Source organism: Festucalex cinctus, chromosome 1 (genome assembly GCF_051991245.1).
Source record: "Festucalex cinctus isolate MCC-2025b chromosome 1, RoL_Fcin_1.0, whole genome shotgun sequence".
NCBI classification, from domain to species: Eukaryota; Metazoa; Chordata; class Actinopteri; order Syngnathiformes; family Syngnathidae; genus Festucalex; species Festucalex cinctus.
In genome coordinates this window covers 65204791-65223501 of record NC_135411.1, presented here as the reverse complement: position 1 = coordinate 65223501, position 18711 = coordinate 65204791, and the positions used below count along the sequence as shown (strand labels likewise).

At 43.3% G+C, this 18711-nt stretch overlaps 1 protein-coding gene across 5 annotated transcripts; it reads left to right on the top strand.

Annotated features, from left to right (window-relative positions):
• Window positions 1-4399: 4399 nt before the first annotated feature.
• slc35a3b (solute carrier family 35 member A3b) lies at window positions 4400-10186 on the top strand. Of its 5 annotated transcripts, none has more exons than XM_077503286.1 (8): window positions 4400-4548; window positions 6412-6628; window positions 7046-7200; window positions 8135-8257; window positions 8364-8538; window positions 8966-9054; window positions 9231-9364; window positions 9569-10186. In XM_077503286.1, the coding sequence occupies exons 1-8, from the start codon at window positions 4531-4533 to the stop codon at window positions 9660-9662; spliced, it is 1005 nt and encodes a 334-aa protein (XP_077359412.1). In that variant the 5' UTR covers window positions 4400-4530; the 3' UTR covers window positions 9663-10186. The 5 variants fall into 5 exon arrangements, with proteins under 5 accessions (XP_077359412.1, XP_077359395.1, XP_077359421.1 ...); XM_077503269.1 differs by having other exon boundaries at window positions 8936-9054; XM_077503295.1 differs by having other exon boundaries at window positions 4411-4548; window positions 6490-6628; window positions 8936-9054.
• Window positions 10187-18711: the final 8525 nt, after the last annotated feature.

The window sequence follows — 18711 nt, the reverse complement described above, 5'->3', positions numbered from 1 at the left end:
GCATTGTTTGTTTAATTTTTGTTTTTTGGAATAAAATACAGTACTTGTTGAGTAGTGTTCTGCCTTGCCTTCCTGCATTTGGGTCCTCAACCAACCTCCTCACTGCAAAACAGTTCGGTTTTGTTGCTAATGACCTTTTGAGTTGAATAAATGCACGCAGAACTACACAATTGTTTCTCATTTGTCTTTCAGATGTCATGATGAACTGCCGCTTTTAAGTCACAGAAAATATTTTAAATTATACAGGACAATACAGACATCGTTCGAAATCCCCGTCTACCGACTGAGGGGCAAAACAAGCGAGTCGAATAGGGCGGTTGGCTCGAGACTCAGAGCCAGACACACAAAAGTGGGGACAAAAAGTGGCATTTGGCCACAGTGTGCCCACCGCCCCATCGGGGTGCCAACGAAGGCACGCGGGGCTAACAGACAGAGCGTGGAGTTCCTCCACCCGCTTAGCGGATGCAATTGCTCGCAGAAATGCCACCTTACAAGACAACCAACAAAGTTCCAATCAGGTCAACGGCTCGAAAGGGGACCTGTGCAGAAGGACCCTCTGAATGGTCAGGTGAATGAGGGGGAGAGGCAGAAAAGCATACAGAAGGTACCACGGCCAAGGGTGTGCCAGAGCATCCTGGCCTATAGGGGGCTGTTTTGCTCCCTCAGAGAAAACTAGAGGTGACAGTGAGTGGACTCCTCAGAGGCAAATTACTCTGTATCGGACTTTTGTTAAGTCAAGTCATCTTTATTTATATAGCACATGGCTCACTTGTTTTCTGGGTTTGCTCATGTGGACAGTTGGTCTTTATTATTATTATTATTATTATTATTATTATTATTATTTTATTTTTTATTTTTTTATTTTTTGTAACTTGACTATCCTTTTAAAATCGACATCAAAGACCACTAAAGCATGAAATATAAATGTGTCCAGTAGAGAGCGCCTCTCCTCACTGTGTGACTGACAGTAGGGCTCATTCATCCCGGATTTCAAGAGAGGGAGGCTCCATCTCACCGTCCAAAAAGACTGTAAAGAGCGTGTGTGTGAGAGTATTGGCTACCCAAGATGGAAGGCACACTAACTTTTTATTAAGCAACATTTTGTTGAAGAGAAGAAGACAAGTCACAGTCCAGTGAATGAGCCTCCCAACATCTTCCTCCTCCAGGTAAAGCAACTCAGTTGACTGTTTAAATTTTCAGATAAAAATGTTAATAAAACATATTGTACTCTTGATTATTTTTTTTATTTTTTTTTTAATGTCCAACCACTTACATAATGCTGCGTGTTATTATACATTGTTAAATGTTAAGGAGCGTTCAGAAATTTAAGTTAAAAAATGGCCTTTGTAAACATGAATATCACATATAGATTTAAACTATGACCAAAGTACCTTTATGAGCACCATATTAAGAAAATGAGCATGTACCAAAAATGAGTAGGCCTATAGTAAAATTAAATGTCTTAGCACCGATCTCTTCTTTTGAATAAAGTACAGCACTGCATTATTCATATTCCATATGAATGCCACTGGAAGTTGCCTTTGCACCACACTAGTCTTCTTTTCACCTGCACTGATAGTTCGATGAGTTTGCCATTGCGAGGGCAGGATGTATGTAGCCAGAGGCTGAGCTGTACTGAGTTTGTTTGCAGAGAGCATTTACACTCCGTCCTTGGCTTAACATCCTCCATGTAGAAAGTCGGTATGGTGCGGAGTGAATAAGAATAGGGACCGAGCCCTGCCGCAAATAGTGAAAACTGCAATTCTGAAATGGGTTATACCAGTTCGGAAAATGGATGAATGAATGTATTTTAATTGGTTAGAATTGCCACAAGATGGTTGCAAAGGATTACTTTTATCTAAATGAACAACTCAACTCACTTCAACCGTTCATTGTCACTAAAATGCCACCAAATTATGCTCTATTTTACTTTTCTTTTCAGGGGATCCTGAGTTTATGTAACCCAAAAAAGTTGGGATGGGCTGTATCACTAAACCTATGCAAACAAAGTAGTAAGTCATAATTCTAGTCAACATTTGTATGTATGAAAAACACTTGTAGGCCATAAAAACAAAACAGTCCCATGAAAAGCAGTGACTATGACTGTATCTGAACCGGCCTTCTTTTGTGTAACTAGTTCATTAAACCGTCGTAAACTAAGCACCACTTGTAATTTTTTTTTTTTACGACCTGCCCACAACCCACCCGTAATAGGTCCCTTCTCACTTGTTGAGAATCACTGCTCTAAAGGATTTACATCCGGGTGATGTTCCAAGGTTCAATATTTGTTTAAGACAACTCCCTTTAATGCAAATCAATGTAGGTTTTAACCAGCAGCTTAATCTCATGCTAAGTCAATTTTAGCTAAGGCATTGGGAAAGAACAACTGGATTTTAAGGCAGTGTTTCTATGTTATATTTAATGACAGAAGTCACTACATTTAGGTTATACAGTATAACAATATTCATAACATATTACCATTTATACTGTTACAATTGTGGAAGTTTTCGTTGTCTTCATGACTATAATATGCTGCCACTAGGTGGCCAAATCGCGCACACCAGAAGAAGCCCTAACAAGTTAACTGTGTTTCAAACTGTTTTTTGTTTTTTTTACATTCTACTTGATTATGTCAAGTAGAGTGCTATTTTCCTTATGAAATAAAAACATATTACAACAGTGTGTTGATTTAGGTTGGACCGGATTAATTGCATTCCCATTCATTTCAATGGAGAAAGAAGATTTGAAATACTAGTGCTTTGATAGTAGGGGAGAGTGGGGTCATTTGTGCCAAAGGGCAAGTACTTCCACCCATGTCATTTAGAAAACCATAAAAGAAGTTGGCTATGTGACCACAAATTTTTGAACAGACATCCATTTTGCTCATCCGGTAAAAAAGGGAGACACAAGACTTGAGAGGTAAGCCCATACAAGTATAAGTTCCAAAAACATTTTTACTCTCCAAAGTAAAATTTCTAATTTTGATGAAGGTTTTTTGATGGCTGTGTTTGAACAATTACAGACAATTTTGAAAACATTTCACACATGTTTTTGTGCTTTAGCAAGCTGCATCATGAGTAGATATGGTTAGCATGATGCTGGCTCAAAACAGTTGGGGGATGCATTTTATTTTTATTTATTTTTTTCAAAATGGTGGGTTTGGGGTAATTTTTGCCAAATGACCTGGATTAAGTTGTGCCAATTGCACAACTTCCCCTAAATTATGATTATTTACTCTATATTACTTTATTGTATTTTATTTTATATTTTATGTATTTTATAATTCCCACGCCACCAGATACCATGGCCATAAAAATAATACAGGGATAAGAACAAAAATAGGCTCAGGCTTAAACTCCCAAGCACTCACCAAGTGACAAATTTGGTTGTTCTGCTCACTTGGGTTAACTGTCTACAGAAGTTATTTTCCCTTGCCAAAATCCACAAAAAGAAAGAACAGAATTGTAAACTAAAGAAAGTGAAAACGAGAATTGTGACTGACACGCCTGAGATGTTGGGAGTTGGAGAAGGCTCACAAAGAAAGAAGATAAAAAGGCTGAACAGGAAAAGCAAAAGAATGAAAGAAGAAACCGCCTCTGAAACCTGCAAATCATAGTTTTGTATTGAATTTGTCTTTTATGCAGCATTATCATTTGTTAGATTAAAATGATCTTTTTTATTTCAGTAAAATGGAACAATTTAGCCCACTGAATTCTGACTAATGGCACAACCCACCCCAGACTGGGGCAATTTGTGCCACAAAACCACAGTGTTTTCCATCTAAACATTTCCACATTAACAGGGAATGTTTGATTGAATTCCTTTCCGGATCACTTCTACAATTCAAATTAAGTGCTGTCTACAATTGGGAAGTGTCATGAGTTAATGAGTTAATATGTGACAAACTAACTGGAACGTTTAAATATTGTCTTGGTCTTCCATGTGATGACATGCGTCCAGACTGAGCCGAGTGTTCACGGTCACATTGAGCAGTCTTTTCAATGTATGGAAAGAGAAGGTGAGGGGAGAGTTTGTGAGGAGGTGTTATTAGACATACAAACATAAACATACACACCCCTACACACTAGGGGCATTGTGTGCTGTTGAACAGAACTGCCACATAAGGAGGTCAGTGTGTACACAAGCCACACCTCTTATTCTGTCTAAATGCTATTTTTTTTATTCATTTTTTAACCAGCACTTTCTCACTGGAAATTGTATCATTTTCAACCAAAACTCAAAGGACTTTACATCATAGCAAATCAAGTACAGTACACTCTTCTGTCATCAATTAATGAGAAGCTAAAACGTGTTTCCTTCATGAAAGAAACAGGAAAATCGACCAGTTCTCACCACCACTTATGAGTCAGGTTTTACCTGTTTCAAAGACTGAAGGGAATGTTACTGCAGGCTTTGAGGTGAAATTATCCTGTTGTTGTGTGCTAACATTCGTTTATGCTACTACATGGCATGAGAATGACCTGATAAAGAGACGAGCAAGTGGATGGAGAGTTTGCGACCTGACAGAAGATGTTGCAGTCAAAACATGTAAGCCATTCCAAGTGACAATATCTATTAGAGATGCAAAATGTTAGACTCCTCCTCTTAGTATGATTTGGTACATTATTTCATATAAGGTCTCTATAGATTGTGCTGGTATCTTAAATGTTGTGCCTGATGAGTGTTAGTATTACAGTATAAAAGGTAATTGGCATTTTCATGAAGATGATGTAGTTGTAATGAAGGCTGTAAGGATTTTTGAGTTAGGTGATCTCCAAACACAAGCCTGGATGTTTATCCCCTTAGACCGACATTTCCCAAACTTCATTGAGCCAAAGCACAGGTCTCACGTTACAAAAATTCAGCACCAAATTCAACACCAAAAATGTAAAAAGTGGATAGACAGGTGAATTATGTACCTTTTACCACCTAGTCAAGTGGAAGAGCATTTAATTGTTCTACTTGTCACTAAACGGCACTGTTGAATTCTGGATCACTTGCTGTTTTTGGAGGGACCCCTCATCAATCTTGCCATTTTTGCTGAAAACGCCTAAATAGGTGCACCCAAAGTAAATTTGAAGCTGTTCTTGAACCATTTAGGGTATCAACATAGTTTTGGTCTCTTTTTGAAGAGAACACTTTGATTTTTTTCCCCCTTCCAAACAGTCAGAATCTGTTTAATAAGGGATACTGGCACTAACTAATGGAAGTTTGAATAATAATAAAAAAACAAAAAAAAACAAAAGGACACTTTTTATGTTTGTCTAATTATTTTTTGTCATATTTTGGTTTTGTGGGGGTGGGATTTTGTTTTCTTTTGGTTATTTCATGTATTCCTTGTCTCTTCCCTTGTCCCGTTATGTCTAACCACGTCCACCTGAGTGTGTCTTCCCTTCCCAGTGTGTTGACCAATCAGCTCCCCAAGCCTCTTGTATCTTGCCCAGGTGTCTGTTGTTTTCTCGTTACCATGTGTATTTAGTTACCCTGCTTTCTTGCAGTTCTTGTTGAGTCATTGTTGCTTTTGCTGTCCCTGTCATCCCATGTTGTCCATGCTATGCCTTGTTGCCCTCGTGTTTTTGTCGCTATAGTTTGTTTTTGACCTTGTTAATTTGATTTTGCCATAGTACCTTGTTTACCTTTTTTTTTTTTTTCTGAATTAAATCCCATTTTTACCGGCATCCCTGCCTTGCCCTGTTTTTGTTGCCCCCTGCATTTGGGTCCTGCCTCCAACGTGACATTTTTCACAAAATCTGCCTTGAAAATGAAAGTAGAATGGTGGGTTGGACTGGGAAACAGGATCAAAGCTTGAGGTCTTCCCTAGTTTCACTTCAAGTTTGACAATAATACTACAGCAAATGAACATTTTACACTAGTTTTTCCAAAATGGGTCCATGTGAACAAAATGTGCCATTTGGGGAACCCTTGAAAGCACAGGTCAAGTCTGATAAAAATTCATTTTAATTTGTCACTGTTCAATTCTAGTCATAGTTAAGAGACTGCAAAAAAACAAAAACAAAAAAACAAAAGGACACTTTTTATGTTTGTCTAATTATTTTTTGTCATATTTTGGTTTTGTGGGGGTGGGATTTTGTTTTCTTTTGGTTATTGAGTACATTTAGACATTTTGACATAGGGTTATCACCTTGGATTTAAAAAAAAAAAAAAAAAAAGCTCGGGCATATATATACTCGTGTATATATATATATATATATTAGAACCTCATGATTCCGAAACAAGAGGAGAGGTCAACAACAAAACAAAAGCCAATTTATAAAATTGTGTCTTAAGAAGTGACTTAAAAGATGCAACAGAGTGGAAAAAGGTGGTTACTTAATTAACAGAACACTATACGCACGGTGTACAATTCTTGACATGGCGTAAGCAGAAACTGATTTGCTGGAATCCATGCAGGAAGAGTCCTCCACCATGGCGTCCTCCATACATTCCAGGAGGCTGAAGTATCTATCTCTGGGGGTTCTCGTGTTGCAGACCACCTCACTGGTACTCACCCTGCGCTACTCCCGCACTCTGAAGGAAGATGCCCCCCGCTACCTCGCATCGTCTGCTGTGGTGTCTGCCGAGGTTATCAAGATTGTCGTCTGCACCCTTCTGGTCTTCATGGAGAATGGTGAGTACAGTCGTCCCTCGCCATATCGTACGGTAAGCTAATTCTTGCGCCTCATATGCATATTTTGCATTGGTATAATGCATAACGCTTTAAAGTCTATCTAAATAATAAAGTAAATATATGGGTGCTGATTTTTGTCTATCAGAGGAGGGAATGGAATGTAAGCTCTGCAATAAAAAGATTATTGTAGCATGAGTTCCATGTATTTTTCCTACTTTACCAATGGGTACAGATTGTCAATCATCTTTTATCACGGGGATACATACATAGTGACCCACCCGCGAACATACTATAGCGGAACGACGATGTAGCCGGGGGAACACTGTACATGAGTTTGTTCTGTCTCTGGATCATCACAGTACCTGACTGTATCTTCGTTCCATGTCGGGCTGACAAGACTGTCTCTGTGTCGGGTAGATTTCAGTGCGCGGGCCATGAGCAAGCTGTTGGAGGAGGAGATTGTGAGAAAGCCTCTGGAGAGCATGAAGCTGGCCATTCCCGCAGGAATCTACACGCTGCAGAACAATCTACTCTATGTTGCCTTATCCAACCTGGACGCAGCCACCTATCAGGTTACACTCGAGCCTATTCACTGCAACAGTCGAGTGTGTTTGCGTGTGGCTACCCTGCATTATCTTGAGGGGAACTAAATGTTTTCAAGAGGACTTATTATATAACATTGACTTTTAAATTGCTTGTATACAAATAGTTGGGAGTAAGAGCAAGTAAGAAATAAAAATGTTAAAAAAAAATAACTAAAGATGATAAAATCAGCTGATGGAATTTCTCTAATTGGGCAAATATGGGACTGGAAAGGTTAACCTAGTAACCATTCAACCCAACTTCAGGTTAGCCCTTTCCTCCTTGCTAGTATATCTAGCCTACTTAGCATATGATAAAGTTTTTTTTAGCAAGGGTTAATCAATCCACCCATGACTGATATTAACAGAAAGTAACCCAAAGTTTACAACTGTCACCCCTTTTACATGCACTAATAAAATGTTGATAAGGCCAAGTGAAGAAATGCCCACACACAATTAACACATTCACAGTAATTCATAGTGTTATTAACATTTTAGAATGGCCAACAAATAACATTTCATAGTTCATTGTTCTGTTGCAAAAGAAGACACACAAGCAAGATTCTGGGGGGGGGGGGGGGGGGGGGGGTTGAAGAAAAAGAAAAAAAGAAAAAAAAAGTTTTATGCATGTATGTTTGTATGTATGTATATATTTATTTATTTTTATGTTATCTTTGGGGTCTTGATATGCAGAAGTCAGTGGAATTGCGGCACCTCACTGCTGGGGTTAGTCACCTGCCACTTTGGAGAATAAGACAAAATGAAGGAATGCCATGATGAGGGAGCCCATGTATCACGAGTGGTCATCTTAAGCATATAAGCATGCTGACCAAACTCAATGCAAAGATAAAACTCAGATTTTCCTAAATGCAACTACTAACTACACGATCCATGTAAGTGTAAGTGTGATTTTCATTTTATTTAGGTCACATACCAGTTGAAGATTTTGACCACAGCTCTGTTCTCCGTCTCCATGCTGGGCAAGAGGTTGGGTTCCTATCAATGGCTCTCCCTTCTCTTTCTCATGGCTGGAGTCACTTTAGTGCAGGTAGCCACTCAAACTGCAGAAAGATTCAAGTATGGCTGCTCCAGTGGCATTACATAGCCACTCCTCAGTGTAGCGATAAATGAATCTGATTTTGTTTTTGTTCAAGTGGCCTATGCCGACTGGAGGAGATTCTGAGCAGAAAGTCCTCTCCGCCAGCAACCAATTTGTGGGTCTGATGGCTGTGCTGATGGCATGCATTTCCAGTGGGTTTGCTGGAGTTTACTTTGAGAAGATTCTCAAGGAGACCAAACAGAGTTTGTGGTTTCGTAACATACAGCTTGGTGAGCACATATTCTTATGTATCGGTGGATTTTTTTTTTTTTTTTTTTTTTAATGATGAGGTATAGATGGCTTTGTCATTCAAAGATGTAAATGAATTGTCGGTCTTGCTTCAGGAAGTATGTTGCCTTATGGTTATTCACTGCAGACAAAATAAGAAACATTACAGTATTGTTCATAATACAGTGAACTATGGCTACATATGTGTGGTAAATAAAAATCGCCAGAGTCACTGTATGTTCTTCACTGCACAACTGTTATACTGACTTTCTACAAGGTTAAAAGCTACTTCCATTGTTAACGCTAAAGATATTGGGGGTGTGCAAGTGTGTTTAAACTCGGGTGATCTCACGCCAACAGAAGGACAGACAAATCCACATGATCATTTGTTTCCTGCAGGTTTGTTTGGGTTTGTGTTTGGTACGTTAGGAATGATGGCGTATGACGGCGAGCGAGTGACACAGTCTGGAATGTTTCAAGGCTACAACAAGATCACCTGCACAGTTGTCCTCTTGCAAGTATGAAATGTCTTTTCTGTTTCACTTCATGTTTTTCTGTCTATCTGTCTGTCTGTCTGTATCTATATAATGCGGTATTTTGCTGTTCATTTACATAATTTACTGTACAGAAGTGCACATGTTTGGCTGTATTGCTCCCACAGGTTGCTTTGAAAGAGTGTTTTGTGTGCCTGCAGGCTTTAGGAGGCTTGGTCATAGCCATGGTCATTAAATATGCCGACAACATTCTGAAAGGGTTTGCTTCCTCTCTGTCCATCATCACGTCCTCGCTGATCTCATATTTCCTATTAGAAGACTTCAACCCTACTGGGTAAATGCATGTTTGCTATTGATGACGCACTCCTTCCAGTAATTTGAATTGCAAATGACTGCTAGGGATGTTATTGATGTTGCATCTTAAAACAACAACAACAACAAACAAATCTGCTTCTAGTTCAGTCTCTGTACATATGTTTTTAATATATCTCACATCTATCACCCTTTTACTCTCTCTGTTATCTCCTGGTGCTGTCAGTGTGTTTTTCACAGGGGCAGCACTGGTTATTGCAGCCACATTACTGTACAGCTATGAGCGCAAACCCACCAGTGGCAGTACTGTAAAGGTATAAAAGAGAGAAGACTCCTGCCAGGAAAACACAAATGGAGCAGGACTCTGTGAAGTGTGGGAACAAGCTGGATATGTGTTGGAAAAAACACTGTTACTGACAATCTACAATGACTCTGAACAGATATGCCCCTACATCACTGCAACTATGCCCAAAGAACGAGAAAACAATTGTTACAGTAGCCTATATGTCCTACATGATGCTGTGTTAAAGAAACACGACACTATAATAAGATAAATGTATTGTAGTAACTTATTAGAGATGACAGTACTGAACTGGATATTTCAATTTGAGTAAAGGGTCGGTCATTGGATACAACAAATACGTGTTTTTATTACAAGTTGATCTTTATAGAAGTGTGTGCCTACCTCAAAGAGAAAAAAAAAAATCTTAACTGAACTTCCATACAAAGACGTCACATATTCTGATGTTATTAAATTCCAGATGAAGGTTTTTATGTTGAAACAAATGAATTCAGATGTAGATTGTCCACTGTATAAAAATAAATGACACATTTCTAGCATAGACTAATGCTACGTTCAGACCGAACCGAAAATAATCTCGACGCTATGCTGATCTCGTGGGTGTTTGTTCGTGGGGTTATCAATGGAATTTGTTTCGCTCCGCACAGCAACGGAGGAAGAAGAGGGATTTCCGCTTCGGTAAGTGATACTAGCTTTTGTCACGAAGGTGGGGTGTTGGTGGCAGGACCCAAATGCAGGAGGCAACCAAAAAACAGGGCAAGGCAGGGATGCAGGTAAAAAAAAAAGGGGATTTAATTAACAAAAACTATAAACAAGGGACTATGAAAAAATTAACAAGATCAAAAAACAAACACAAGGCATGACATGGCATGGAACACAGGGACAACAACAGGCACAACAGATACTATGACTCCACAAGAACCGAACGGAAAACAGGGGACTAAATACACACAGGCTAATGACAATGACTAGACACAGCTGGGTAAGACACAAGTGGCAGGGGAAGCTGATTGGTGGATACACTGGGAAGGGAAGAAACACTCAGGTGGACGTGGTTTGACATAACGGGACAAGGGAAGAAACAAGGAACACATGACAAACGACCAAAAGACAACAAAAACCCACCCCCACCAAACCAAAACATGACATAACCCCCCCCTCAAGGGACGGCTCCCAGACGTCCAACATAAAAAGTCCAAAAACAAGGGAGGGCACACGGCCCACCCATCCGTCCCAGACAAAAAGGAGTTCAGGAGGGCGTCCTCGACGCCCGACGAGAGTCCCAGCGGGACCAGTCAGGAGGGCGTCCTCGACGCCCGACAAGGAGCAGAGGTGGCGGCGGGGTGTTCGCCGCCAGATGAGGAGCAGGAGGCGGCCGCTGGCCGGGCGCCGCCGGAACTGGTGCAGGCGATGGCGGCCGCTGGCCGAGCGCCGCCGGAACAGGTGCAGGCGATGGCGGCCGCTGGCCGGGCGCCGCCGGAACAGGTGCAGGCGATGGCGGCCGCTGGCCGGGCGCCGCCGGAACTGGTGCAGGCGATGGCGGCCGCAATCCATGCGCCGCCTGACAAGGAACAGGAGGTAGCGGCCCAGGCGAAGCGGCCAGGGGCTGCGGCGGCAGCGGCCCAGGCGAAGCGGCCGGGGGCTGCGGCGGCAGCGGCCCAGGCGAAGCGGCCGGGGGCTGCGGCGGCAGCGGCCCAGGCGAAGCGGCTGGGGGCTGCGGCGGCAGCGGCACAGGCGAAGCGGCCGGGGGCTGCGGCGGCAGCGGCACAGGCGAAGCGGCCGGGGGCTGCGGCGGCAGCGGCACAGGCGAAGCGGCCGGGGGCTGCGGCGGCAGCGGCACAGGCGAAGCGGCCGGGGGCTGCGGCGGCAGCGGCACAGGCGAAGCGGCCGGGGGCTGCGGCGGCAGCGGCACAGGCGAAGCGGCCGGGGGCTGCGGCGGCAGCGGCACAGGCGAAGCGGCCGGGGGCTGCGGCGGCAGCGGCACAGGCGAAGCGGCCGGGGGCTGCGGCGGCAGCAGACGAGGTTCCGGAGCGAGAGGCTGCAGCAGACGAGGTTCAGGGGCGAGAGGCTGCAGCAGACGAGGTTCGGGGTTCTGAGGCCAGTCCAACCCATCACTCCAGTCGCCACGGTCCAAAGCCATCAACTCTTTTATCTCTGCAATGACTCGGGCGATGTCTTCAAGCCTCTGCCAGGTCTCCAATTCCGCCATTGCCCCTGCTGGGTCCAGTTCTGGTGGAGTCATTCTGTCACGAAGGTGGGGTGTTGGTGGCAGGACCCAAATGCAGGAGGCAACCAAAAAACAGGGCAAGGCAGGGATGCAGGTAAAAAAAAGGGGATTTAATTAACAAAAACTATAAACAAGGTACTATGAAAAAATTAACAAGCTCAAAAAACAAACACAAGGCATGACATGGCATGGAACACAGGGACAACAACAGGCACAACAGATACTATGACTCCACAAGAACCGAACGGAAAACAGGGGACTAAATACACACAGGCTAATGACAATGACTAGACACAGCTGGGTAAGACACAAGTGGCAGGGGAAGCTGATTGGTGGATACACTGGGAAGGGAAGAAACACTCAGGTGGACGTGGTTTGACATAACGGGACAAGGGAAGAAACAAGGAACACATGACAAACGACCAAAAGACAACAAAAACCCACCCCCACCAAACCAAAACATGACAGCTTTATTGTAGCATTGCTAGCTTGCTTCACACTTCATCAATTAAACAAACTCACCAAATAAGCCAACCTCCACGGTTCCTTATCCAAGAAATCTTCTTGTTGGCCTGGTCCTGGTACACTTAGCTCGCTGTCTCGTATAGCTCCAGGTGCCTGCAAACCGCGACAATCAAGCTATCTTCCATTGCTATGCAGCCAACGAAATGGGCGAAGTAGGAAAATGTTCGCCGTAAACGTCCCACACGGCACGCGATCGGACTCAACACCACCAAGCTAGTGCGCACATCTGTGGCATCTCAAAGTAGGGTGGCCAACTGTCCCGTATTAGCCGGGACTTCCCGTATTTTGGGCTAAATTGTTATGTCCCGTACGGGACCTCTAAAATTCCATAAAACAATTCTCAATTTTTACACGAAATGCAGCAAATGGCATCTTTGCCATTTTTGGACCACGGCAGTTCCCGTAGGTTGACAAGTGACAAGGAAGTTGCTCGTAGCCAATAAAATGAGTCACTGGTTGTCACGTGAAGTAATTCCTTTCACGTTTGGCTTAGATTGACAGCTAAAGTTAGCCAATGACAATCGGGATGGGGGTGGGCGCGGTCAGACGCGGGTCCTTTGACATACGAATCTACTTCCGCGGTAGCCAGAACATGCTCGCCCTCCTGTCGAATCAACGCGGACGTCATTTTTATGTAGCAAGCTGGGTCTGCCGTTGCCTTTTTTGTGGATTAAAAAAAATGTGATGCAAAGCGACGTATTGCAATGGGAGCTGCCATCACGTTTCGTCCAGGCTGACACAATTGACATCGCTGGAATTCCTGTGAGTCCTCACGTTATAACGTTCACACGATCACATGTTCAAGTGAGTGGGAAAACTTTTGTTTTAATCAGTCAAGCCACAAACACACAACACATGCATGCACAATTTGTAGAACATCACATACAGTGATGCTGTTATATTTGTGGTGTGATTGTGGACATGCGAGGAAGCAGGGTGAGGAGCCAGAGAGGTCAAAACGGGGTTTAATTAACAAAAAGCCTGTGTTGCCACACCTACAATACAGTGTGTTAAGTACCGTTGTACCAATAAGTATGAAATGTGTAGGAGAAACTCTAAAAGCAGATTTCATTAGTAAGAATGTGAATATAAATTTTCTTTCGTAATATATTTTTCCAGCTGCTACTCCAAGATTGGTCTGCATCATCATGTTGTCAGAACCATCAACAATGAAATGAAAGCAAAGCACACAAGGAAAAACAATCGCAGTGAAATATAAACCTAACTTCTGCAAGTCACCATTCACGATACTGAATATAGTCTGAATGGTTGATGCAATCAATGAAGTTGCTAGGCTCTCATTATCCCATACAGGGATCCTGGCATAAAAATAACAGAATTTGTCAGTAGCAAACTAATTATTGAGCGTGAGTGGCCAGAATATATTACATGTGACTGACACTTATGTAGACACTTAAGTAGACACAAAAAAATAAAAATAATAAATAAATAAATATATATATATATATATATATATATATATATATATATATATATATATATATATATATATATATATATATATACACACATATGCATTAGTGCTGTCAAACGATTACTTGCGTATTCGCGTAATATAAAAATAATTACAAAATACCGTAATATTTTGACATTAACACATTTCATTGCAATTTGCAAACATTGATTAAATGCATGTACTACCAAGTGTCACACTGCGATGAGGTTGTGTCTTGGGTTTTTTCTTTCTTTTCATTTCCTGTTTTATTTTGAAGATCCTGACTCTCCTCTCGTTTCAGGTCACTTTCCCTTCCTCATGTGGTGTCAGTGTCAACCCTGATTCCTGATTGTGTCCACCTGTTTCCCATTACCCTCATGGTTAAATAGTCTGCGTCTCCCCTGTCTTGTGCAAAAGTGTTTCGTCTTGATCACCAAAGCCCATCCACAGCCTTGTGGTCTTGCTATTGTTTGCCTCTTGTGAGAAAGTTTTGTTTGTATTTGTCATAGCCACAGTTTAGTCTTTAGTTTAGGAGTGCCTTTGGTTCTTTTGTTGTAGTTTAGATATCCTCCCTTTTGGAGCGCCCTTAGTTTGTCTTTTCATAGCCCTTGTTTTTGTTTTCCCCTCAGAGTGAGGTGTTTTTTGTTTAATAAACATCTGCCTTGGTGGCCTAAAATCTCTGCACCTGAGTCCTCGATTTGCCATACCCTGACATTACACTTTTGCCAGTATGGACTCAGCAGAGAGGGAGCAAGTGGCCGCAGCACTACGGGCTCAGGAAACCCGTCTGTCCCAGCAAGAGGATTTTCAGACAGCCATGGCGACGCAAATGAGCCAGCTCTCCGCCAGGTGCAGGACCTGCTGGGTCACCTGCGTCGCACCACCAGCCCTCCTGTCATGCCAGAGACCCAAACAGCCACGCCCGTATCGTATACTGGGTCGGGAATCAGGCTAGCCTCCCCTGAGCGATTCTCGAGGGAGCCTGGACAATGCAAGGCATTTCTTACTGACTGTGAAATCCATTTTGAGTACTTTCCTCAGGCCTTTCCCTCACATCGATCCAGGGTGGCCTTCATGATTTCCCACCTGACTGGGAGAGCCAGAGCGTGGGCCACACCAGAGTGGGCACGCAATTCTCCGCTCTGCAGCTCTGTCACTGACTTCCAAGTCGCCCTTCGGAGGGTCTTTGATCCAGCCTGTTCAGACCGGGAAAAGGCCCGGAAACTAAGCAGCCTGAAACAAGGAAAAGACTCCGTGAGTGACTATGCCATCCGCTTCCGCACTCTCGCGACAGAGTGGCTGGAACTCCACAGCGCTCTACGACGTCTTCCTCAAAGGTCTGGCAATATCCATCCAAGAGCTCCTTGTTCCAGTTGAGCTGCCTCCTGACTTGGACTCCCTCATCGCCCTCACCATCCGGACGGATCATCGGTTGCAGGAGGTCACGCAGACACACGGTCACAGGACAAGGACAACGGAGGGATTCCCGCACTCCCAAACGCCAGGGGTGTCAGCTCCTCTCCGATGCTCATCAGTTCAGCATCAGCACGTTCCGCTAGGGCAAGAGGAGGAGCCCATGCAACTTGGCAGAGCACGGCTCTCGCAGGAGGAGAGACGGCGTCGACAGTAGGAAGGTCGGTGCTTTTACTGCGGGAAGCAGGATCATCTTGTGTCTGCCTGCCCAGCAAGAGGGACCACAGTGGTGAGTCAGTTTACGACCCCAGAGTCTGCTCCACGTAAACTCACACCAGTTAAAGTCATTCACCTTGACACCTCCACAGATCTCCACGCACTGAGACTCTGGGGCAATTGAGAGCCTGATAGACTGGGATCTTGTGAGACATTTTAGTGCCAAGACCGAGCCACTGGTCAAACGCATTAAAGCAAGAGCACTGAATGGTTGTGAATTATTCACCATTACACACATCACAGAACCCATTGAGCTACATATCGGCGAACATAGGGAGCATCTAGCCTTCCATGTGTTTCAGTGTCCTTCACAGACTCTGGTTCTGGGACACCCATGGTTGCGCAAACATAACCCCCATGTTGACTGGTGATATTCTGAGATGGGGAAACCAGTGTGTTAACCACGGGGTTAACTGTCCAACTGCAATGACTGCTAATCATGTTTCTGTCAATTCCCCTACAGACCCTGAATACCAAAATCTGAGCTCCGTACCACCTTGCTATCATCACCTCCGGGAAGTCTTCAATAAATCCAAAGCCATGTCACTCCCACCGCATCGTGCCCACGACTGTGCCATAGAGCTGATACCGGGTTCAACCGTTCCCAAGGGTCGCCTGTATTCCATCTCAGCACCAGAAAAGGCGGCAATTAAGGAATACATCGAAACTTCCCTGAAGGCATATGGAAGCCCAAAAGTGTCAAAATTCAATAAATAAAAAGGCCTTTTGAAATAATTATCCTTTTGATAAATACCAGACAATTTTGTAATATGGCCATTAAATTTTAAAATGAGGTGTTAAAAGTGTTATGCTATTCTTTAATATGTAACATTTTATTTTGATTAAATATTTCATAATGATTATTTTAACGTCATACTGTTTAAAAATAATGACATTTAATTTATTTTCAAGGTTTTATAAGATAAGAAAACGTTGTTTTACGAAGTCAGTTTTTATTTCATAATGTCCTTTTCCACAATGGTCTTCTTTTACATAATGGTGTTTTACAGCCGAATGTCTTGGCCTGTCAATCAAAGTCAGTGGGTGGGACCACCTGTTTGAGCCGAGATCGCCATAACGCCTACCCCGTAGCCTGACGCAAAAGTTTAACAAGGCCTTTACATTATGTCCGATTCTAAACGATTTGCTACTTCTTGGAGTACTTCTGAAAGTGACTTATCTTCCGTATCCATGCTTTAGCAAGCCTGTGACCACCGCGGCTCCTCATCAGGCGCTAAACTCTCCACGCGTGAATCGATACTGCAAGTGCTGCTGCTCATGTCTGTATAAGGGACTCAGCCAATCACGTAACTGGCTCCGCCTCATGTCATTTGATTGACAGGCCAAGTCATTCGGCTGTAAAACGCCATTATGTAAAAGAAGACCATTGTGGAAAAGGACATATGAAATAAAAACTGACTTTGTAAAACGTTTTCTTATAAAACCTTGAATATAAATTAAATGTCATTATTTTTTAAACAGTATGACGTTAAAATAATCATTATGAAATATTTATTCAAAATAAAATATTTGTTACATTTTAAAGAATGGCATAACACCTTTCATAATACCTAATTTTAAAATTTCATGGCCATATTACATAATTGTCTGTTATTTATCAAAAGGATAGTTATTTCAAAATGACCTTTTTATTTATTGAATTTTGACACTTTTGGGCTTCCATAAAGGCAGGCCTAATTTGTCCTTCATCGTCACCAGTGGGAGCAGGTTTCTTTTTTTTTTGTGGGAAAAAAGGACGGCTCCTTACGGCCATGTATAGACTATAGCCGCCTAAACGACATTACGACAAAAAAAAAATCGTTACCCCCTCCCACTCATGTCGTCAGTGTTTGATAATCTTCAACAAGCCAAAATCTTTACCAAACTGGATCTGCACAACGCTTATCACCTCATCAGAATCAGGGAGGGGGACAAATGGAAAACGGGGTTTAATACCCCTAATGGCCACTATGAGTACTTGGTGATGCCATTCGGACTTACGAACGCTCCTGCCGTTTTTCAGGCTATGATTGAGGTTTTGAGAGACTTTCTGGACCAATTTGTGCATGTTTACTTGGATGATATTCTCAAATACTTATCAGACCTATCCACTCACAAAGTCCATGTCTCCAGGTTTCTTCAAAGACTACTCGACAACAAGCTCTATCTATGTCAAGGCCGAGAAAAGTGTTTTTCACACTGACCCCATTTCCTTCCTGGGCTTTGTGGTAGCCCCTGGAAAGGTGCAGGTGGAGCCAGGTAAAATCAGCGCTGAGTGACTGGCCCACACCTGACAGCCGCAAGAAAGTTCAACGATTCCTTGGCTTTGCAAATTTCTACAGGCGCTTCATCAGAGGGTACAGTGCAATAGCTGCTCCTCTATGTGCACTCACCTCTCCTCTGGTGTGTTTCAGCTGGTCCTCAGAGGCTGAAGTCGCGTTCCGAGCCCTGAAGCAACGCTTCGTCACGGCACCGATTCTCACTCTGCCAGATCCACAGCGACAATTCGTATTCGAAGTGGATGCTTCCAATGATGGAATCGGGGCAGTCCTGTCCCAGCGCGCGGAGAAGGATGGAAAGATGCATCCTTGTGCCTTTTTGTGATGATGCTTGTCCAAGGCGGAGAGGAACTATGATGTTGGAGACAAAGAGCTACTGGCGGTCAAAGTGGCTCTTGAGGAATGGCGTCACTGGCTTGAGGGCGCGGAGCATCCGTTTGTGGTTTGGACGGACCATAAAAACTTAGAGTACATACGGAAGGCCAAGAGACTCAATCAGCGCCAGGCCAGATGGGCGCTTTTCTTTAATCGATTCTCTTTCTCTCTCACTTACAGGCCGGGGTCTCGTAACGTCAAGCCTGACGCACTGTCCCGCCTCTACGACCCCGAGCCTGTTGACAAAGAACCTGGACCCATCCTTCCATTGAACTGTGTGGTTGGAGCAGTTACGTGGCAAATTGAAAAGGACGTGAAGCAAGCCAATGGTGAGGCACCCCCGCCTAACGGGTGTCCAACTAATCGCTTATTTGTTCCAGTCAAGTTGCGCCCACAGGTGATCCACTGGGCCCACACCTCTCTCCTTTCCTGCCATCCCGGAGTTCGACGGACTATGTTTGCCATCTCCCGGAGATTCTGGTGGCCTTCCATGGAGTCGGAGGTCCGGGAGTACATC